The sequence below is a fragment of the Tamandua tetradactyla genome, chromosome 5 (assembly GCF_023851605.1).
Source record: "Tamandua tetradactyla isolate mTamTet1 chromosome 5, mTamTet1.pri, whole genome shotgun sequence".
NCBI classification, from domain to species: domain Eukaryota; kingdom Metazoa; phylum Chordata; class Mammalia; order Pilosa; family Myrmecophagidae; genus Tamandua; species Tamandua tetradactyla.
The window spans coordinates 177,773,148-177,797,280 of record NC_135331.1 but is presented as its reverse complement, the minus strand read 5'-3'; the positions used below and the strand labels follow the sequence as shown (position 1 = coordinate 177,797,280).

The 24,133-nt window shown below is 35.5% G+C and overlaps 1 protein-coding gene across 1 annotated transcript in view; it reads right to left on the bottom strand.

Annotated features, from left to right (window-relative positions):
• Nucleotides 1-12,871, bottom strand: part of RFX6 (regulatory factor X6) — a 66,296-nt gene extending 53,425 nt beyond the window's left edge. The window contains exons 1-4 of the mRNA XM_077159306.1: nucleotides 12,649-12,871; nucleotides 12,199-12,355; nucleotides 9,176-9,299; nucleotides 6,973-7,034 (exon numbers count right to left, since the gene is read on the bottom strand). Of these exons, the coding sequence (XP_077015421.1) occupies nucleotides 6,973-7,034; nucleotides 9,176-9,299; nucleotides 12,199-12,355; nucleotides 12,649-12,871 (566 nt within the window). The remainder of the gene's footprint in view (nucleotides 1-6,972; nucleotides 7,035-9,175; nucleotides 9,300-12,198; nucleotides 12,356-12,648) is intronic.
• Between the last annotated feature and the right edge of the window lie 11,262 nt (nucleotides 12,872-24,133).

The following is a 24,133-nucleotide window of genomic DNA, read 5'->3' as shown; positions in this document are numbered from 1 at the left end:
CTTCAAATATGTATTAAGCACTCACTATGTGTTAAGTGTGGAGAGTTTAAAGTGAGATAGGAGAAGATCTCTACCTCAGAGGAGTTGGCAATCTTGTAGTGAGAAAAACATGCAAAAATAGAACTGCAAAACCAGATTAATATGTGCATAATTGGAGCAAGTAGTAGCATATAAGAGTAGTAATAGCTACCATTTATTAAGCACCTGTTATATGTCAGGAACTTTATGTTATGATATCAAATTTCTATAGCAGATTGCAAATTAAGTATTATCCCCTTTCAAAGCAGAAGCTCAAAGAGGTTGTGTGATTTGTCTAAGACTCACTCAGTGAGTGAATGGAGGGGTCAAAACTCAAACCCAGAATAGAATAGTGATGCTCCACAGAATACTCACTATTTCAACAGACCAGGTTGCCTCCATACTCAAGATACAAGAGATATATATTTACATTTATATAATTTTGTGTCTCAATTGTATTTACAATTGGAAACTCACAAGTGAAATAAAGTTCAAATATATTTACATTGATACACTCACACTCCCTCTTCTAGTTCAACATGAAAGCACTGATAATTGGCATGAATCACTAAGACCTAAATCAATGATGTAGGTACTTCATATTTGACATTCCATATAGAAACAAAGACATCCTCTAGAATGTAAGCTCCCTATAGGAAATTAACAAACATTTGTTTAATAAGGGAATGAAAATGTGAAAAAGTAAAAACTAATTATGTGTCAGGAAACTTTTATAAAGAATTTGTCAATAGAGGGCATGCATGTAGCATTCATATACTTAAACATATCAGCACCTTTAAAATTTCATAGAGGTTTAAAAGATCTCTTGTCTACAATGATGGAAAGAAATCTACTAACTTTTTTAACTCTATTGCAAGTAAGGTATAACCTTATCTTTACTACTAGGATTGTTCACTGTCCATAAATAGCTTGTGCTCTCCCACCCTGCTGTCTTTTTCATACTGTGCTCACTGAGAATGTACTTCTTTCCTGTCTTCATCTTATACCCATATATCAAGGCACAGCTTTAGTGCGTGAAGATTATTTGGTCTATCAGACAAAACAAATCTCTCTGTCCCCTGAGCTCCTGTATTAATTTTTTATCCTATATAGCTTTATCCCTTGTATCACTGGTATGTGTGTGCCTGGCTTGCCTCTGTTACCAAACTATGTGGGGGAAGGAGACTTATCTTTCCCTTCATTATATTCCCCTTTGGAAATTATGGCAAAGGAAAATCTGAAACATTATTGGAGAGTCCATGTGTTCTTCTAGTAGGAATTTGTAAACTGATAAAATGAAAATCATTTTAAATAACCACTACCTGGAACTGTGCATTTCCAGGTTGCAAGTTGAAGACGGGGGTTAAAAAAAGTCTACACCTAAACAATGTATGTAAAGAACATGAAATCAGTGTGCTTAGGTAGAGACACCAAGGTTTAGAATACAAATCTCAATGTTCAGCCAATAAAATAATCTTTCTCCTTTAATCATCCTTTTAGTATAACTAGGTACCTGTTATCATCTAAGTGATGAGGTAGGGTCTTTGAGAACAGAGTAGAAGAAATTATAAATGAGCAGATCTCTTTCTAACCTTATAAAACTGGGAGGATGATTTCATGCAAAGTATACATGGATTTTTCATCTCATATGCAATATTTTATACATTAAATTTGTTGTTTAAAATAAATTTTCCTAGGAAATATACTAAATACGCCAAAAATATTCTGGCACAACAAGAACATATGATGGTGAATGCTAGATAAAATATGAAGTTTGCCTTACCGTGGGATAACCAGTTGTTTTAATTTATATAACACCATCTGATACCTACTCTATTAGTGATTCTGAATAAAAACTCCCAAGCATTTCACAGTTTTCACTCCCTATTTAATTATTCATCCATTTTTATTTAAGAAAATGTATGGTATATGCTCAACAAAGCCTTAGCTAATTCTTCTAAGAAAACGTTTGCCTAGTGAAAACAGACTTCGTGTTTATCTAACAAAATTGTGTTCATTCATTAGCATCAACTGTCCCTAGCCTTATTTCAAGTAATAGAGATCACTTACGATTTAGGAATAAAGAATAATTAACTAATATTTGTGTCAACATTTTAAAGAGATGTTTAATAGAACAAATGCAATTATTGCTGCTCTTTTTTACAACTAAAATATTTACATTGCATCTAATACTTTCATTTGCCGATCAATTTGTACCTGCACCTATATTCCTTCTTTTCCATTTTGGTCATTATATAGAATTCCTGAAACATATGTTCCCACTGAGCTGGTAGCCCTGATGTTAGTTTACACTACACAAAAGATAACTGATAAGGAAATGATGGGATTAAGCTGTTCAGGGACTTGCAATAACTTGCTATGATAAGAGCAGCTGCCATATCAGTTTTATTAACCCACTAAATCACTACTAATAAATAAGATAATAGCTTTTGACCATCATGTCTGAATACCAAGATTTGACTGACCAAAGTCTATAAGAAATTAAAATATAACTTCCAATCAAATAGTTTACCATGTGCACAAAATCTGTTCAAGGAACTCAACTATGTTCTCCCTAACTCAGGTGAGCTGTTCTGAGCAAAGGTGTGATACGGACTCTTTCTGCTCACCACTGTATCCCCAGGGCCTAGTCTGCACCTGGCATTCAGGAAAAAATGCTTATTAAATAAAAAATACATTAATAGTGAAAGTTTTTGGATAACAGATATCCAATCTTATAGCTCTTTGTAACTCCCACACCATTTAGCATTATGATTTATATATTAGTGTAAGTATGATTAAGTAAATGATTCTTGATATAATGCCAATCATAATCATACAACATGGAAGACAGTTTTTCATTGGATACTCTATTTTATGTATTGGTTTTTGCTTCATTTTTAGTTATTCAAAACCTAAATTTAAAAATATTACACAGAAAAAAAAAGCAGGTGTACGCTTTTGCCCTTAGTGCTAAATCAAAAAGAAAAGAAGACCCACAAAAGCAAAATCAATTATTATCTTGGTGCTGAGAGTGTAGAGTCTGCCATTGGGGTAGGGGTTTTCTTGGTAACCCCTAGAGAGTTGGTAACAGTGAAGGGAGGGATAGAGAGCTGAGCTGCTCATACTGCAAATCGAGCTGTCTGCAAATTGACTGATTTTGATTCCAAAGCACTCTTAGGTCAGGTGATCCAGGGTAACACCTGGACCGGTTTTCTGACCGAAGATGTTAACCTTGCGAGACCTTTACCTGTCATCGCAGCAGCAATGCCTTCCTATGTGGAACAGAAACAAATTATTCCTTTTTTAACTGTTTCTAATTTGACAGCGGATGCTATGTGGCTCTGTGTAGTGATTCTATCCATTTGGATATTTGTGTTCTTAAGGTAGCTGTTTGCTCAAAATACTTTTCCCTCTCTTTTTTTGAATACATTTTTGGCTCATTTTATATCACCTGTTTTCATCTTCCACATTTTAATATGAAAAAAACGTAGCACCTTTACAAAGCAAGAGCTGTGAGGGATGATTATGGTAAGACCCAGTTTGTCAGGACTCGGAGAAACAGTACTTGAAAAACAGAGAACTCACTCATACTACAACTTTCAGAGGAATTACTAACAATTTCTTTATCTCAGAAATCAGTTTTTCCACTTTTGGATTTCATAAATGGACAAATTTGGAGATGTTATATTTCCATGAGTCCCAAAGACATCTAAAGACAGAATTGGGAGTTGAGTTACCTTGTGCTCAGAACATATTTAAATCTTTTAAGTTAATCAATACACAAGCTATTTTATGAGAATTTGGTAAAAATTGAACACTCATTTTTTAATGATCATCTGAACAACATATTTTGGCATACTAGTCAATGGAGTTAAAACAAATTAATACTATAGCTAGCTATATTTCTGAAATAATTCAATAAATATTTACTAACAATGTATTTACAACACTATTATGCCTATAATGATAACAAAAATTTTTAAAAATTACTAGCAAAATTTGGAGAAATCATGAATTCCTGGTTTACCAGTCTATGCTTGTTTCTTCATTTATACATTTCTGTGTTTCATTAAACTGTTCGTATTTCCATAGACAAAATATCTTCATAAAATATAAATTTATGAAAATTAAATAGCTATTAAAGATGATGGTTATGAAGAGAATATGCCAACATAAAGAAATGATTAGGACAAAAATTTATAACAGAAAGCAGAATTGTGTTTGTGCTGAAATTTACTTTTATGTAAAACATAATATCTCTAAATAAATATAAATTTCATTAAAATAACATGATTGAAGCTTGAAAAAATATTATTAGCTCTTTGAAGAAGAGTTTGATATATTAACATTTTAAAAGCTGTTGGATAGGGCAACGGTGGCTCAGTGGCAGAGTTCTTGCCTGCCATGCCGGAGACCTGGGTTCGTTTCCCAGTGCCTGCCCATGTAAAAAAGGGGGGGGGGGGGAAGTTGGATAATATTTAAAATCAGAAGAAAACTCATATCTCAAAATACTTAAAATTCAATTAAACAATTATTTTGTTGTTTTGACCAATATCAGAAAGAAGTAAGCTTTACTAGGTGAGCCAGACAAACTTTAGAGCCAGATAAACCTTCATTTAAATGCCAACATTATTATTTTGAATTATCTGTGTGACTTTGGGCAAGTCAATAACCTTTGAACTGCAGTTTCCTCATTTGTAAAACACAGTAATTCCTATCTTTATGGCTATTCCAAGGATTAGAGATAACAAGTATATGTGTGTGTGTATGTGTGTGTAGTGCTCAATAAATCCTAAAGACTTTTAATTACATTGCTAACTTTTTGAGGCATTAAGTAGATAATTTCACTCAATTATTAAGGATAGTAAGATTGAAAAATCACTCATTTCCTCATTCATTCCTACATTTTATCTCATTCAATTCTTACAAGAATTCTATTAGATACTATATATCCACTATACTGATGAGAAGTTGAGTAATTCATCCATTGACATACAGCTACACATGGAAATATGGGGATCAAGCTTACATTTACTCAACTTTAAACTCATGTCCTTACCATTAGACTATGCTGCCTTTTGATATATTATCTACCAAGATAAAATCTAAGGCTATTTCTTGAAAATAAATAAAGGCAGGAAAACTACCTGGCTGAGAATATTTACATCATAGCATTACCAATTACAAGATACATAAATTCTACATCTTACTTTATCTTTTAACATAGTTAATTTACTTACAGAAAAATTTTCCCTTTGATATCAGAATGCCAAAAACAAACAATATTCAAGCCATGAAAAGCAAATGGCAAACCATTAAGGCAGAAAATAATCAACGAATAGTTAATGCTTTGCTCTTGGGCACATCTATGGCTCTTAGATATCAAACAGATTGCCTGAAGTCCACATGTTGGTACATAAACCTAAACACTAGGTCCTCATCCTGTCACAATGGACAGGGTTAATGATTCATTGGTAATCCTTAAGGCTCCTTCCAGGACTAATTGACTTTCCCCGCAGCCTGCCCGCCCTCTTATCGATTCTGTGAGGAGGGTTTCTTTGCATTGCTTTACCTCTTTTCCCACTATCTGTCTACTACAAGCCCCGTCTGGGCTCTCCTCCTCCTATATAATCTGTAGGAATCAAATTTAGTAGAAATCAGCCAGTTAAGTCAATTTTGAAATATAACTGATTTGGTTAGAAGGAAAGGCCAAGTCTGTCTTTTTTAACTTGGCTTTTTATTTATCCTTCCCAGGCCACAAATCAGTTCATTTTAATTCAAATCAATTAAATAAGTATTAATCGATAATCTACTGGTTATCCAACAGCAGAAAGGATATGAAAATCAATAGGAAAAAAAGAGTTTATCCTCAAAACACTTACTATCTGTTGTGGCAATGGAGATAAGTTAATTTTACATTAAGATAGATACCAACAAATTGCTATGAGGATTCAGAGAAAAAGCCTTCAGTGAAACAAGAGGCTAAGAAAAGAGCCAAAGGAAGAAGTCATGAGACATTCTTTTAAAGTGGATGAGATTTCAGCATTTGTATAGGGGAAAGGACATTCTCAATAGGTAGTAAGAGCCACTGGATTTTTGCCCAGGTAAAGTAATGGACTAGAGAGGATATGATTAGTGATCAGGGAAGCAAGCAGGTAGCTCTTTTAAGAAACAGCAAAGAGAAGAAGATAATCAGTGCTGAAGGGTTTTCAGATTCGGGACGATTTGCTTTCAGCCTATAAGAGATCTGGGTCTATTTGTCAGCAGAGGGAAAGGAGAAACTTAAACACAACAGGCAGAGGAAATTAATGATAATCAAGAAACTGTAACTGAAAAATCTGCAGAGATTGCCACAAAAGAAAAGAAAACTTAAAGATACCAACATAGGGAATATGTGACAGCTTATATTATGTTTACAATTACATTAAGAGATGACCAAAGAGATAAAGACAAGAGCATGTCATTTGTTTCGTAGGGAAAAGAAGAGGATATTAAGAAATTATTGTCTGTAAAGAAAACTGGAAAAGGAAACTGAGCTGTGCTCTGACAATTTTGTTTCACCCACAGCTCTTCAACCCCCAACTTTTGGCCCTGTTTTTCACATGTGCTATGGATACATTTAGTCACTTAATTAGCCACATATACATTTCCCTTCAGTGACACTAGTAACTTCAGTAATGGCTTGAAGATTATGAAATGATTCACTGAGGTTATTTCAGAAGAAAGAATAATATATTGTGTGTTTTTTCAGTATACATTTTGCTTTGTAAGGCACATTCTAAACTCTACCTATTTTCTCTTTAGTTCCCACAGCTGGCAAAAGTCTGATTCATCAAGAAGAGAATACCTGGTTCTATTTGATCTTTTACTGATAAAAACAATACGTATTTTGCATCTGTTTCAGTCCTCATGTAAAAGGGCAGTTCTGACATGTGTTCGTCGAAGTCTTACTTTGAATGGCCTCTGGTTCCAAGCCGTCGTGTAGTTAGGAGGGGAAATTTCTGACGAATTGTCTAAAAAAGAAAGCCAATTATTTTAGTTTTTAGAAATGATGTGGTTCTATTGCAAGCCACTCATCTCAACTACTTCGATAAAGTAAATATTGAATTGCAGGTAAATATTAGTGTAGGAAAAGTAACATCGTATACATATTGATAAGCACTACATCAGCAGAGACAGGGAGGTATCCTTTGATGGAGTGTTTTACTGCCCTTATCTCAATTTCCAGGGCAGATCATAACAATACCTGCTTTTGCTCGATGTTACTACCACAGCAGTTATTGCTTTATTTGTGCTTTTTGTGAGAAGATTTGGGTTTCTTTATAATAATTCCATACAGAGATTTATCCAAATTAAATATCTATCCCAACCTAACCCTGAAAACTCCATCTGTCTTACAGGATCCCCACAATAGTGATACAAAACATTAGTATGGTCCTTTTCTAAATTTTCTAAAATTAGGATCTGATTAAAGAATGAGAGTCTCTTTCTAAAAGCTAAAGTAGGAGCTTTTAACCTATAACACAGGAGACCCATCCATACATAAACTTCAGAGGACTTCCTGGACATTTTAATCTACGTGTTAATTTTTCTGGAGATTCAGTTTATAGTTTCCATCATATTCTCAAGATGTTTCGTGACCCTTTAAAAAAATTAAGAATTACTGCCATAAGATGGAGTCATAAAACGGTAATGTGAATATGGCTATTAGTTGTCTTATTCAATCTCCTCATTTAATTGAATGAGTAAACTGAGTCAAAAAGAGGTTAGGTGGTTTTCAAAAGATCTCACAACAGTTGGGTTAATTTCTTTTTTTCCGTTAATTAAAAAAAAAAAAAAAAGAGAAGGGATAATTGGAGATGAAGGGATACAGACTGTACAACGGGACTGGATATAAAAACTCAGAAATGGACAGCACAATACTACCCAATTGTAATGCAATTATGTTAAAACACTGAATGAAGCTGCATGTGAGGTATAGGTCTTTTGTTTTTGTTTTTTTTGTTTTTTTTTCTTTCTATTATTGTTTTAATTCTTATTCTGTTGTCTTTTTATTTCTTTTTCTAAATCGATGCAAATGTACTAAGAAATGATGAATATGCAACTATGTGATGTTATTAAGAATTACTGATTGTACATGTAGATTGGAATGATTTCTAATTGTTTTGTTAATTCTTTTTTTAATTAATAAAAAAAAAAAAAAAAAAAGATCTCACAACAAATTAGCCATAGTCAAGAACAGAACCTAGATGTACCATATGGCATTGTTTTCATAGACATAGCAACTTTTCTAAATTAATTAATCAATTAATTAATTAGTTAAAAACTGGGAAGCCAGATCATAGTATTCATTATTTCCTGGACAATGAGTCCCTCTACAGGTTAGAATTTGGATTTCAGTTTATATAAGGTGCAGTATTTGAAACTGAAGCTTCCTACTAGTTTTTCTAGGATATCCTATGTTCTCAGACAACAGAGAAAAACCAAAAACCACACCTGGCCAATAAGATTGATATTACTTCTGATTTTAGAAATGAAATCAACTTGTATATGTATAGTTATGTCAGTTTTGCAGATTGTCATCCAAACCATACAGGTTGGGTGGAAAGGAGTGGTTTTAAATGAGAGAAAGTTAATTAATCTCATCATAAAATATTGGGAATTGGAGTGTGATGGTTCTCAGAGTGAAATGGATAATAGATGATGGAGAACTAAGACAGCTGATTTTTTTTTAAACTATTAACTCATATACTTGGACACTTACTAAATAATAAACATAACCACCAATTGCATAAACAAGACCCTTGCACCATTTAATTTTGCTTCCTAACACAAAGCTATACCATACTCTTTAACATATCCTTCTTTGAAGAGAAATGTTCCTGCTTGAATAGAGCTTGCTTTTAGGTCACATTATATCTTTTTATAACCAGGTTTCTACACTTGATCTTAGCCAAAAGGCTGAGAGGTGATGATAACCAGGTTTCTAATATTCAAAATCAAGGTATAAACATATAGCAGTTTTAAGAGAGATTATTTATGTTTGTGAAAAAAATATCTCAATATTCTTTAAGAGAACTTGTTTGAATGGATTTGTTTCCATAATGTCTGCCTAACATGATTTTATGCAAAATACTCAATATATGTCATTTACCTTTCCAAAGGTGGCTGCACAGGCAGGCTCCAAATTCTCTTTCCTGCAGAAATCTAAATAGTGTGCATAAAGAATGCACCGCGGTAAACAAACTCCTTCACATACAATGTAATTCTCTTCAAGCCTAAAAAAAAAAGCAAAAAAAAAAAATTATCCCCAAATTTTTGTTTATTTCTCCTTCCCTTTCCCCTTTCACATTGATTCAATGTTCATTTTGAATACCACACTTTATACAAATGAGTTCATGAATATACTTCTTTTAATCCGGGTAATATTAAAAATCGAATCACAAGGATTAATGTTATAAAAGCAATAATGCCTGTGAACTTCTGCTAGGGCAGTTAAAGTATCATGGCTAACATAAAATACCATGGCTAACACCATGCCTAATCCACACCCTAAATATTAGGTCTGACATTTATGTAAATCCTCACTCTTCATTTGCTCTGTGATACATATAACTGAATGGTGTAATTGAAGATTTTTTTTTTTTTTTTTTTTTTTAAAGGAAAGACAGAGAGAAGGAAGGAAGGATAGAAGGAAGGAAGGAAGGAAGAAAGGGAAACATTTTTAAACATTTTCTTGTTTTTATTGTATTCTGTTTCTCCGTTTTTGTTACATGGGCTGGGGCCGGGGATCGAACCGAGGTCCTCCGGCATAGCAGGCAAGCACTTTGCCCGCTGAGCCACCGCGGCCCGCCCATGATTTTTTTTTAAAAGAACTCAACATTCTCAACACCAAGGTTGGTAAAAGCCTACATTCCTTACTTTTCTTCCCTAAAAAGTACTGAACCCCAAATAATTTGATGTAATTATTTGCAAAATACACAAAAATAATTTCACTCAAGTCTGAAATGATACTGATCTATTTCTATCACACTACCTTTTCTGCTGTGATCATTATTATAATACTTAAGGCAACCTGTACACTTAAAAGAAGGTAATTCTCTATAGTTGCCTTCAAATAGGACATATAATTTCAACTTTACATTATGAATATAATTATATGAATTTTAAATTTGAAAAATAATTATATTTAATCTGGATTTCTGCAAATGCAGTTTAAATCAATTCATTAAATATATGTGTGTATGTGTTACAATTATCTGAACAACAATCTAGAAATCAGAACCTTTAGATTTTATTTCGATCTTCTAAAAATTCAATAGGTGAATCTGGCTAAAACTTACTTATGCCCATTTTATGTGTTGTAAAATCATGATAATTATAATATGGAAACAATATAATACGGAGTACACGATCAGATTTAAAATGACGGCACCCTTTAAGATTCCTGATTTAATATATTCTCAATGTGCATAAGATAAACGCTAAAGGAAGTATTCCCTGGGCAGGTAAAACATCAGGTACTCGTCTTCTTTGGGGAAAAAATCAGTAAGACCTAAGGATTTAAAGTATAAAATCAATTTGCATTTATAAAACCAAACATCTTCTTGACAGTGAAAATGAGTTAATCAGCCATATTTTTTCATTCTGGTTTGCAGTTCTAATTGTTAACATCCCCAAAACAATTTATAATTTCAAAGGATGCAAGTATAACACTCACTTTTTTGGAGAGGGTATAGAAAATTACAGCAAAAATTACAGCATTTCATAGTTTCAAAAAGTATGAAAATCACTTTGGGAAATATTCAGTTATTTAAAAATGACATTTTTATAATATACACATAATCCCTACTTTTCACCTATATTAATATTTTTCTAGGCATTGTTTTCATCTTCAAAAAATATATATTTCTAATAAAACATCTTATTGTTCTAAGCATTGCCTATCTTCAAAAATACTAAGTAATCATAAACATGAGTAAAATTTTAAATTTGAGTTTGTCATAATTTTCTTTAAACTTAATGTATGAATATTTATAAAATAAAAACCCAAGATTGTTTCCATTTACTCAATTTGAAATAAAAAAAGGAGTGATTATTCAAAACACCTCCATAATATACCTGAAATCAAAACATTTTGCCCCAGTTATCCTAACAAAAATAGTTTTGTCCTAAATATTCGAGATGATTGGGTCAATTATTTACAGCTCTAGTGTATTCTTAGCGAGTAAACACATCAACTACAATATTTAAGCCATAGCTTTAGAGGAATACTTAAAATATTTCAAAGAGTTCAAGTACATAATCACAAAAAATCAGTGCATGTAAATTTTAATTCAATGTTTAAATAGATAAAAATAAAGTTTACTAGTTTTTGTCAATTTTTTTCTATTATCTTTTTCTAAAGTTCGTATCAGATTTGACATACAAACAGAATATTTAACTCATCAGTGAGTAAATAACACTTTTTATTGATTTGTTGATTTATTTGGGAGGAAATGTATACTCTATTTCTTCACATAATGAGGGAAATCCTTACATTATGTTGTTACTTTAGGTCTTTTTTCCCTTTTAGATCAATATTACAAAATATCCTGTACATAGAGAAAGAGCATACTGATAATCTCTTGTTTTTAAAAGATTTGCTAAAAATCCAATGCATGATATTTCTTTATAACAGCTCATATGTGACAGGTGCTATAAAATAGTTCAACATTTATTTAGTTAATAGTGATATCTAAGCTGATTTTTCTGTCTAGTTTAGATACAATGCATCTTATGATCAATACACTATTTTTAATTTGCCCTCATGAATAAAGTTAAATAAAGGTCCTCTCTCCCTTTATTTTTTTTTCAAATTATGCTTTGTGAATGAGATAACTGCCAAATAACAAACGAAAGGACCAACTGAATGAACGTTCTCATGATGAAGAAAAACCATAAAGTAATGTGGTTCGTATTTATTACAGATAATTTTCGATCAGTTACCAGAATGACTTTATACAAACAAACATATACAAGTTAGTAGGAGAAAAAAGTTTTGAATGAATTTTTCACTGGAGTTTTTAACTTCCCCAAAAGCTTCGAGGGAGAAGCAGATTAGGAAAAGCAAAGGTGCAGACACTGGCTTTTAAAGAGCAACAGGTGCACAGATGTGCCCCCGCGGGACAATCTTACCACTGCAGTGTCAGCTGAGTCTGTTTCTTTTTATCCTTCATAATCTGCGTGATGGTTTTCTTCTGAGAGAGGTGTTGATCGGCTACTTTGGTTTTGCTGTCGTGACTATCTGCATCCTCTTCTTCAGAAGAAAAGTTACCATTGCTTAAATGCATTTCTGATTGTCAGTCGAAAAGATGATGGAGAAAAGCAGAGTACGAAATCAATCAAGTACCCTTTACACATAATTTTGCGTCAGTCATGGGCAGGGGCGCAGCTATGCAAAATCCCCAATAGGTAACAATCTCTAGTTGACATTTTCCTGGGGAAATATAAAGATCTGGACAGAACATTCTGCTTATATGTATGTCTGCACTGTGTATAAGTTTATTATTGGATGCCCTGCTTAGAATACTCTCGCGTCCCAATCACTTCCCCGGGGAGGGGGTGTGTGTGTGTGAAAGCACTCACCTGATTTAACTCCTACCAGCAGCTCCGGATCTTCCTCCTTCTCCCCGCTGCCCAGCGCGCCCCCCGGCTGCGCTTCAGCCTCCAGGTACACCCTTTCCTCGGGGTAGGCGAGCAAGCCCTTACCCAGTAACTGCACACAACACTCCTCCGGCATCTCCCGGGGAACTCCGGGCGAAGGTTGCGCTTGCAGAAAGGCGTCTTCCAGCTCCGGGACCTTGGCCATCCTTCCGGCCACCGGAGACCTCTGCGCCGCCGCCAGCCGGTTCCCCGCGGAGCCCCGAGCCAGAGCCCGGGGCGGGGCGCGGCGGGGGTGGGGACCTGGGGCCACTGGGGTGGGGGAGGAGGCCGGAGGCTCCTGCGCCCAGGTGCGTCGCGGAGGAGGATCGCAGGGCAAGGCTACGGCTCGGATGGCCCTGAAGCCAGAGCGGGTGAGTGCGACCGCCTGCCACTCTCCACCCCTGTGCCGTCTCGACAGCGGCTCAACTCAGAACTCACTTCCTCACCTGCGCCCCAGTCGCGCCCAAGCAATGCAGTCCTTTTCCCCCACACCCTTACCCTCTCCTTCCTCCTCTCTTTTCTTGCTCGGCCGGAGGACACTTTTCATACCCAAGGCCAGATTATCCTAAAAGTTCTACTCTTCTTGCCCGGGGAAGCGCAGCTGAAACTCGCCCCATCGCTACTCTCGAGAAATGCAAATGATGCTCCCGAACGGGTAGCGGTGGCTGTGTGCGCACAGAACAGGGTGCAGAGTTCCGCTCCCTCTGTACGCTGAGTGGCAGGGATTTACTTATTCTCGGAATAACCTAGGGACAGATGAGGGCTCTTTTCAGTGGCTCGAGGATACATTAGAGCCGTAGTGCGGGCGGCAGAGCAGCGCTCGCGGGCGCGGAGAGCACTTCCAGGGCACACAAGGGCTCAAACTCCGGAGTCTCGCCTCTCTCGGGGTTCTGGCCCTGGGCTTGTTGGAAAAGATGCCTTTACCCCCATTTACAATATTTTGTTATTTAAACGGGTCCCTGGAAATGCCTCATCCATCTAGGGATTATGCAACGAACATTTGTTGAAATGAAATTGAAATAATTAATGTCAAGAGTCATGAACATCACTTATGCTCTCTCTAAGAAGGAGCAGTGCGTAGAGTTGGGCCGGGGTTGCCTGACTGCCACACAATCTTTCCTTCCTTCCATTCGTTGTTTCTTCAACAAATCAGCCCTGCGCTTACTCTATGCCGGGCATTCTCCAGGAAAAGCCAGGATCCAGCTTTGGTTCACATTGCCTCACCACAACTTCATCCTGTCATTCATCCTCTCTCTTGCAGCATTAGAAAGACGCTGAATGCAAATTCAGTATCAAACTAGATTACAATGAAATTTAAACTAGAAACAAAAGAGGATCTGATCCAAGGTGGTGGGTGGCTGAAAGGTAAATTATGGGGAAGAATGATACATTCTGTATTCTAAAAATACATTCTAATACATTGCTAAGGTTACCTAAGCAACCAAAATTATGGGTATATCTGAACCTCTCCAATTTTTTTTTTCCGCACCGCTTGTTGGGAAAGGCATTATTTCTCTGTCAAAAGTTTTTCCTTTACCTGGTAACTCTAGCAGTTAGGTCTGGCAGGGTCCACCCACCCATTCACACATCCAGATACCTGAGGCTGTCCAGAGAGCTCTCTCAGGACATGGGGTTAGCTATTTAATACTAAAAAGATAGCTTTAGATTCATTCTGTAAAGCCAGGCCTGGTGATTAACTGCATGATCAGTTATATGGCATAAACAGCAGGAAAATTCTGTTCAGGCAAATTACTAGGATTTTTTTTTAATGTTGTTCACTTGATACCCAGGTTGTTGTGTGTTTGTATTTGTGTGTGTTTGTGTGTGTGTATGTGTAAGCCATACAGACACTAAGTGAATATCTGGCAATTATCCAACTGCATTGGTCAATGGAAATTTAAACCAAGTTCCTTTATGTCCCCAACTGAACTTTTTGCCTTAATTTAAGTAAGTCATCTGCCTAACAAAATAGCATGTAAAGTTCTTTGTGCTTCTATTCAGAAATAGAAAATGTAAATGGGCTTATAATTATAAAAAGATTTCAACTACAAAATAAAATAAAAGCCTCAGATAAGATTAATCTACTGTGAATTTTACCAAATGTTTAAAGAGTGATTTAAAAGAGCTTTAGCTAATTTTCACAAATTTATGACATGCAGCAAAAAACGAAGAGGGAAAAAAGTCATAACCCCAAATTTCCATCTATTATTAATAAATTTAAACTCATGAGAACCGATATTTTAGAGAAGTAATAGTGAATAGTAAAGTCATAACATAGGAAAGTAGGTAAATATGGAGACTGGCCTTTGAAAATTGTGGCTCTTAACCTTTTGTGTTTTGTATTTCCTTTGAGAAATTCGTGTTAGCCATCGACTCTTTCCCTGGGCCGGGGGTGGGGGGGCGAGTTGGAAAGGCACATGAAAAACTCACGTTCAAGCAGGCAAATTTTCACATATGATTTGACAGATCCTAAGTAAAGTATCCCTGACAAAATTGTTTCTATTTTAAGAAAACAGAATAATGATTTCTGAAAGACAATTCTTGGAAGTTCCCAAATGACAATATCTTCATGACTAGAAGTATCATAATAAGGAGAAAGGAATAGGACTTTGGAGTCAGATACATTTGCACTCATTCTTTATGTGATTGCACATTTAGCCTTCTGGCCTAACTTTCCTTCTCTCTAAAATGGAAACAAGAGTACCTATCTGTAGTAGATTTCATGGGTGCTCAGTCCAGACATACCTCTTGATCCCTCTCATCTTCTGAGCACCCCTCTGTCACCATCTAAGAGCACCTCAGGTCCTTCAGAGGAGCTTCCCTTGGCTACCAGACTGCCTTTGCACATAAGCAGAAACAGTCCAAGGGCCTTGGAGTTTATATTCCTTGAGCAACCCTTAGTCAATGACTGATGATTCGGAGGAATTGAAAGCCAGGCTCTTTGTCTTCACAATGAAAATCTGGGGCATCATTTACAATCTAGAGTTCTTCTGTGGGTTCAGGCTGAATCCATCCTCCACTGGACCATTCCTGAAATCCCATCCTTGCTTGGCTTCTTCACCCTCCGTTCCTGCAATGCCTAGTCCCTCACCCATTTCCCTGGGAACACTTCCGTGAAGCATCACCCTTACACATGAATGCTTGATCAGGTTCTGTTGATATTAGACACCACCTTATTCATGATATGAGGATTAAATGAAACATCACAAAGAAGAACTTAGTATAGTACCTGGGACAGAGAAAGCCATTAATAAAATATATCCAATATTTTTACTCCAAAACTTTAGATCCCTTTTAGTTCTCAAAAACAAAGAAATAAAATTTCACTCTTTCATTGCTGAGAAACATCTTTCTCCTTGTCTGCACTATGCCTGGAATTGGTATGGTCTGGAGGAATCATATACTATGAAATTTTCTACCATGAAAGTTCATGCTTCCCCTAATTTTATTTTTATCTACCAAATGAACTTTGCTATTATAGAAAGAACTTCATAGTCTGCCTTATTTTAATAATTTTCATGTTGTTGCTACTTTCAAATAAAAGTAAATTTGGGTTATATAGCTAACAACAGAACTCCAAAATACACAAAGCAAATACTGACAGAATGGAAGGGAGAATTAGACAGTTCAACAATAATAGTTGGAAACTTCAACACCCCACTTTCAATAATGGATAGAACAACTGAATAGAGATAAAAAGGAAATAGAAGATTTATAAGTTATTTAATGGACACCAACGAACACTCCAAATAACAAAAGCAGAATATATATTCTTTTCAAGAATATATGGAACATTTTTCAGGATATATCATATATTAAGCCAAAAAAATAGGCCTCAATAAACATTAAAAGATTAATTTCATACAAAGTGTGTTCTACGATCACAATGGAATGAAATTAGATTTCAATATCAGAAGGAAATTTGGAAAACTAACAAATATGTTGAAATAGAAGAGTACAATATTAGACTACCAATGGGTCAAAGAAGAAATCACAAGAGAAATGAGAAACTACTTTGAGATGAATGAAAGTGAAAATACAATATACCAAACTTTATGGGATGCAATGAAAGCAGTGCTCAGAAGGAAATTTATAGTTGCAAATGCATACATTAAAAAAAAAGAACTCAATCAATAACTTAAACTTCCACCTTAAGAAACCATAAAAAGGGGTACACGGGTGGTTCAGTGGTAGAATACTCGACTTCCATGTGGGAGACCCAGGTTCGATTCCTCAACTGTGCACCTAAAAAAAGAAAAGAAACTATAAAAAGAAGACCAAACAAACCTAGTGCAAACAGAATGAAATAATAAGGATCGGCATGAAGGTAATTGAAATAGATAATAGAGAAAGAGACAAAATCAATGAAATGAGAAGTTGGTTTTTTAGAAGATCAAAAATTATAACCAGCCTTTAGCAGAATGGCCAAGGAAAAGAGAAAAGGCTCAAATTACTAAAGTAAAAAATGAAAGAGAGGACATTATTACTAGCATTATAGAAATAAGAGGATCATAAGAGGACACTGTGTACAATTTTATGTCAACAAATTAGATAACCTAGAAGAAACAAAGTTCTATAAATATACAAATTACCAAAATTTACTCATGAAGAAACCAAATTTCAGACCTATAACAAAAGAATGAATAGTAAACAAAAACTTCCAACAAAAGTTTTTAATTTGATAAAGTTGAATTTATCCATTGTTTCCTTTATTGCCTATGCTTTGGTGTCATATCTAAGAATCCATCACCAAATCCAAGATCATAAAGATTTGCCCCTATGTTATTTCCTAGGATTTTTTTTTTTGCTTTAACCCTTTTATTTACCAGTTTTTTATCTTTTCTGAGTTAATTTTTGTATACAATATGAAGTGAGAGTCTAACTTTATTTTTTTCATATGTATATCAGTATTTTCAGCATCATTTGTTCAAAAGACTGTTTTTCCCCTCAAAATCAACTGGCCATGGATGATCAGGTCAATATCTGGACTTTCAGTTCTAACCCGTATGAGTTTCATTCTAACACATTCTATCTTTGTGCCACTACCACACTGTTTTGATTACTGTCACTTTATCGTTAGTTTTGGAATTGGGGAGTGTGACTCCCCTCAAATTAAAAGTGTTTTGTGCATCAAAGGACATTATCAAGAAAGTGAAAAGAAGGCCTACAGAATGATAATTGCAAATGATATACCTGATAAAGGCTTAGTAACTAGATATATAAAGAACAATTACAGGATGGAGGCAAGATGGTGGCTTAGTGACGTATGGAATTTAGCTCATCCTCCAGTTCAATCTCCAGAGCAGCTAGAAAATAGCCAGGAACAGTACAGAACAACTGCTGGGCTACATCAATGACTGGACACACAGCATACACCAGTCTGGACAAGTTGAATCAGCTGAGAGCCTGCACAGACCTGTAAGTCCCCGAAGCCACAGAGACCAATGCCTCTCCCCCATAGGCATGGCAGGCTGGTTCCCCAAGGGGAAAGGAATCAAACTTTACTAGCAGCAAGGGCTTAGCTCAACCAAGCTCCACTTGCAGAATTAACTAACAAATTCTGACTACTGAAAATAGGACCCCAACTCAGATAAACCTGGAATAAGCATTAAAGGTACTAGGAATTTTTGCCCTGGCAGAGAGGGGACAGGGTTGATGGGAAAAAAAAAACAAACCTGAAGCTTTTTGAGTCAGACAGCACAAATTTCTGCGAAAGGACTGGACCCAGGGTTCCTGGAAGATGGTGGAACAGAGGGTTCTGGGAAGATGGCAAAATAGGATAGATCAAGTTCACCCCAGCTCCAAGGAACAACTGGAAAGGGATGGGAAGGTAACTGAGATGGTGATTCTGTGGTGTAAGTGACCTGGGAGGGTTTTCTATAGGGAGACCCTGGTTTAAAAAGCTGAAGAATTGAGACACAGAGAACCGGAGACTGTCTGGCTGGTGCAGACAGCCTAGGGCACCCCTTTCCAAGCAGAAGCCCAGAGTGCATTGACTGGAAGACTAGGACTAGGAATGTGCTATCTCTGTGTCCCCTATGCTGCCCCCTGCTCCTGCGCTCCAAGGTCTGCTTGAGCTGCACCCCATACCCTAGGCCCCCACACCACATCTCTAAAACCCCACGACACAAATCCCATGCTCAAAGGCACCAGCATAGCATCCCCAACCTGTGCCTATACCTGCACTGCAACAAATCACTGCATTGTTGTGACCCACCCCACACCCCGCATACTGCTCCACATCCATCCTGCAAATACAAAGCTTTACACTACTGAAAGAAATCAACTTACAAAGTAAACCAATCAAGATATTTACATGCCACGAAGAAAACAGAAGGTCACTAAGCATGTCAAGATGCAGACAGATATTGCCCAGGTTAATGATCAAATTAAAACACCAGAGGAGACACAGACATTGGAACAACTAATCAAAGATGTCCATTTAACTCTACTAAATAAAATAAATGGGATGGCTAATGACATAAAGGAGATCAAGAAGACACTAGAACAGACAAGTAGAACAAATGGAATAAATATAAATAATAGGGGGAACAAATGTTAAAATAAATTTAGTTTGAAATGCTAGTGATCAATGAAAGGGAGGGGTAAGGGTTATGGTATGTATAAATTTTTTTTCTGTTTTCATTTTATTTCTTTTTCTGAATAGATGCAAATGTTCCAAGAATGATCATGATGATTAATATGCAACTATGTGATGATATTGTGAATTACTGATTATATATGTAGAACAGAAGAAAAAAAGACACTAGAAGATCATGCAGAGGAATTCGAAAGAATAAATAGAAACATAGCAGATATCACAGAGATTAAAGATGCTGTAGACCAAATAAAAAATGTGCTCAAGACACACAACAGCAGATTTGAAGAGGCAGAAGGAAGAATAAGCAAACTAGAGAACAGGACAACTGACTTTGAACACTTAAAATAGCAAATGGCAAAAAAGATGGAAAATTTTGAATTGGCTCTCAGGGAAATGATAGACAAAACAAAGCACACAAATATAAGAATCACAGATGTCCCAGAAGGAGAAGGGAAGAGTAAAGGGCTAGGAAGATTAGTTGAGGATATAATGGGGGAAAACTTCCCAACCCTTATAAAGGACATGAATACACAAATCAAAGAAGCCTTTGATTTTGAATAAATCCAAATAGGCCTTCCCCAAGACACATACTAATCAATCTGTCAAATGTTGAAGAGAAGCAGAAAATCCAGAAAGTGGCAGGGGAAAAACAATCTATTATATACAAAGGAAACCACATAAAACTGAATTCAGACTATTCAACTGGCACTATGGAAGTGAGAAAGCCGTGGCATGATATATTTAAGATCCTGAAAGAGAAAGACTTCCAGCCAAGAGTTCTGTACCCAGACAAATTGTCTTTCCAAGTTGAGGGAGAGATTACAATTTTCACAAACAAATCCAGGAAGAATTTGTAAACAAGAGACTGGCCCTATAAGAAATACTAAAGGGAGATCTGCCACTTGAAAAAAAAAAGACTGGAAAGGGAGGTCTGGAGGAGGGCACAGAACTGAAGAGTACCAGTAAGGGTAACTTAAAGGATAAAAAGAGTTAGAGGGAAAAGAATATATAGATCTGACAAACAAAATCCAAAAGATAAGATGGTAGAGTCAAGAAATGCCTTTTCAGTAATAACTCTGAATGTTAATGGACTAAACTTATCAATTAAAAGATACAGATTGGCAGAATGGATTGAGAAATATAATCCAGCTATATGCTGCTTACAAGAGGCTCATCTTAGACACAAGGATGCAAATAGATTGAAAGTGATAGGATAGAAAAAGATTTTGCACACAAGTTGTAATCAAAAGAAAGCAGGATTAGCTATACTAATATTGGAAAAAATAGACTTTAAATGTACAAACATCATAAGAGGCAAAGAAGGATACTATATGTTAATAAAAGGGACAATTCACCAAGAAGAAATAATAATCATAAATGTTTATGCTCCTAATTAAGGAGCTCCAAAGTACATGAGATAGACATTGACAAAACTGAAGGTAGTGATAGAAGTTTCAACAATAATAGTAGAAGACTTCAATACACCACTCTCCTCTATAGATAGAACAACCAGACAGAGGATCAGCAAGGAAATAGAGAAGCTAAACAACATGATAAATGATTTAAACCTAACAGACATATATAGGTAATTACATCCCAAAACACTAGGATATACATTCTTCTCTAGTGTTCATGGACCATTCTCCAGGATAGATCATATGTGGGGGCACAAAATAGGTCTTTATAAATTTAAAAACATTGAAATTATTCAAAGCACCTTCTCTGATCACAGTGGAATGAAGCTGGATATCAACAACCACCAAAGAATAAGAACTTTCACAAATATATGGAGATTAAATAATACACTCTTAAACAACCTGTTGGTCAAAGAAGAAATTGCTAGAGAAATCAATAGCTATCTGCAGATGAATGAAAATGAGAATACAACAACATATCAGAACTTATGGGATGCAGTGAAGGCTTTGCTGAAAGGGAAATTTATTTCCCTAAATATGTTCCCTAAAGGAAAATATATTGCTCTATACTGAAAAACAAGAAAGAGCAAACATCAAGGACTTAACTGCTCATCTGGAGGAACTTAAGAAAGAACAGCAAAGTAACCCCAAATCAAGTAGAAGAAGATAAATAGTTAAATGAATGGGAGTACAAAAGAATAATACAAAGAATCAATAAAACCAAAAGTTGGTTCTTTGAGAAAATCAATAAAATCGATGGGCCACCAGCAAGGCTGATAAAGAAAAAAAGAAAGGATGCAAATAAACAAAATCAGAAATGAGAAGGGGTGTGTTACCAAAGACCCTGAAGAAATAAAAGAAATCATAAGACTATATTATGAACAACTATATACCAACAAACTAGACAACTTTGATGAAATGGACAAATTCCTGGAAACACAAACAAGCTACACTGACTCAGGAAGAAATAAAAGATCTGAACAAACCAATCACAAGTAGAGATTCAATCAGTCATCAAAAAATCTTCCTACAAAGAAAAACCCAGGGCCAGATGGCTTCACAGGGAAATTTTATCAAACATTCCAAAAAGAATGAACACCAATCCTGCTCAAACTTTTCAGAAAAAACTGAGGGAAAAAGAACACTACCCAACTCATTTTATAAAGCTAATATCAGTTTAATACTAAAACTGCATAAAAATGCTACAAGAAAGGAAAACTACAGGCCAATCTCCCTAATGACCATAGATGCAAAAATGCTAAACAAAATAATAGCAAATCAAATCAAACAACACATTAAAAGAATTATACACCACACAACACATTAAAAGAATTATACACCACGACCAAGTGGGGTTTATACCAGGAATGCAAGGATGGTTCAACACAGGAAAATCAATTAATGTAATACAGCACATTATCACATCAAAAGGGGAAAATCACGTGTTCATCTTGATTGATGCTGTAAAAGCACTGAACAAAGTTCAACATCCTTTTCTGATTAAAAAAAAAACACTTCAAAAGACAAGAATCAAAGGTAACTTCCTCAATATGATAAAGGACATGCATAAAAAACCCATAGCCAGCATCATACTCAATGGAAAGAGACTGAATGCTTTCCTTCAAAGATCAGAAACAAGAAAAGTATGCCCTCTGTCACCACTATTATTCAACATCATACTAGAAATTCTAGCTAGAGCAATCAGGCAGGACAAAGAAATAAAAGGCATCCATATTGGAAAGGAAGAAGTAAAATTTTCATTATTTGCAGATGACATGATACTATACTTGTAAAATCCTGAGAAATCTACAACCAAGTTACTTGAGCTAATAAATTCAGCAAGGTGGCAGGATATAAAATTAATGTGCAAAAATCACCTATGTTTCTATACACGCGTGATGACCTAACTGAGGAGTCAGTTAAAGAAAAAAATCTGTTCAAAATAGCAACTAAAAGAATCAAGTACTGAGGAATAAACTTAACTAGGAATGTAAAGAACTTGTACACAGAGAACTATATAACATGGCTAAAAGAAATCAAAGATATAATAGGTGGAAAGGCATTCCATGCTCATGGATAAGAAGGTTAAATATAGTTAAGATGTGAATTCTATCCAAACTGATCACAGATTCAATGCAGTACCAATCAAAATTCCAACAACCTACTTTGAAGAATTGGAAAAGCTAGTTACCAAATAGCTAAAAGCATCCTAAAAATGAAGAATGAAGTGGATGGAGTAACACGTCCTGACTTTAAAACTTATTATAAAGCCACAGTGGTCAACAGCATGGTACTGGCAAAGATAAATTATTGACCAATGGAATCAAATCAAGAATGCAGAAATAAACCACCAAATCTATGGTCAACTGATTTTGACAAGGCCCTCAAAATCCTCTACATGAGACAAAATAGTCTTTTCAATAAATGGGCAGGGAAGAACTGGTTATCAATAGCCAAAAGAATGAAAAAGGACCCTTACCTCACACCCTATACAAAAATTAACTCAAAGTGGATCAAACACCTAAATATAAGAAGTAGCACCATAAAGTTTCTAGAAGAAAATGTAGGGATACATCTTCAAGACCTAGTAATAGGAGGTATTGAAACTTTAAACCCAAAGCACGAGCAACAAAAGAAAAAAATAGATAAATGGGAACTCCTCAAAATCAAATGCTTTTTGTACCTCAAAAGAGGCAGCCAACTCAATGGGAGAAAATATTTAGAAATCACACATCAGACTATGGTTTGACAACCGAACAACAGAAAAACAAACAACCCAATTATAAAATGGACTAAAGATATGAATAGGCATTTTTTTTTGGAAGAGCAAATACAGATGGCTCAAAAGCACATGAAAAGAAGTTCATTTTCATTGGTTAAAAGGGAAATGCAGATCAAGACTACAATGAGATAACACCTCACACCTATAAGAATGGCTGCATTTAAACAAACAGGAAACTGCAAATGTTGGAGAGGATGAGGAGAAATTGGAACACTTTTGCACTGCTGGTGGGAACATATAATAGTACAGCTGCTACGGAGAATAGTTTGGCAATCCTTAGTAAGCAAAATGTTGAGTTGCCCTATGACCCAGCAATAGCACTACTTAATATATACCCAGAAGAGCTGAAAGCAGTGACACAAATAGATATTTGCACACCAATGTTCATAGCAGCATTATTCACAATCACCAAAAGATGGAAGCAATCCAAGTGCCCATCAACAGATGAGCGTATTAACAAAATGTGGTATATATACAAACGATGGAATATTTTACAAAAGTAAGATGAAATGACGTTCTGAAGCACATGACAAAATGGATGAGCCTTGAGGACATAATTTTGAGTGAAATAAGCCAGACACAAAAGAATAGATACTGTGTGACTCCACTTTCATGACCATGGTAAAGGTG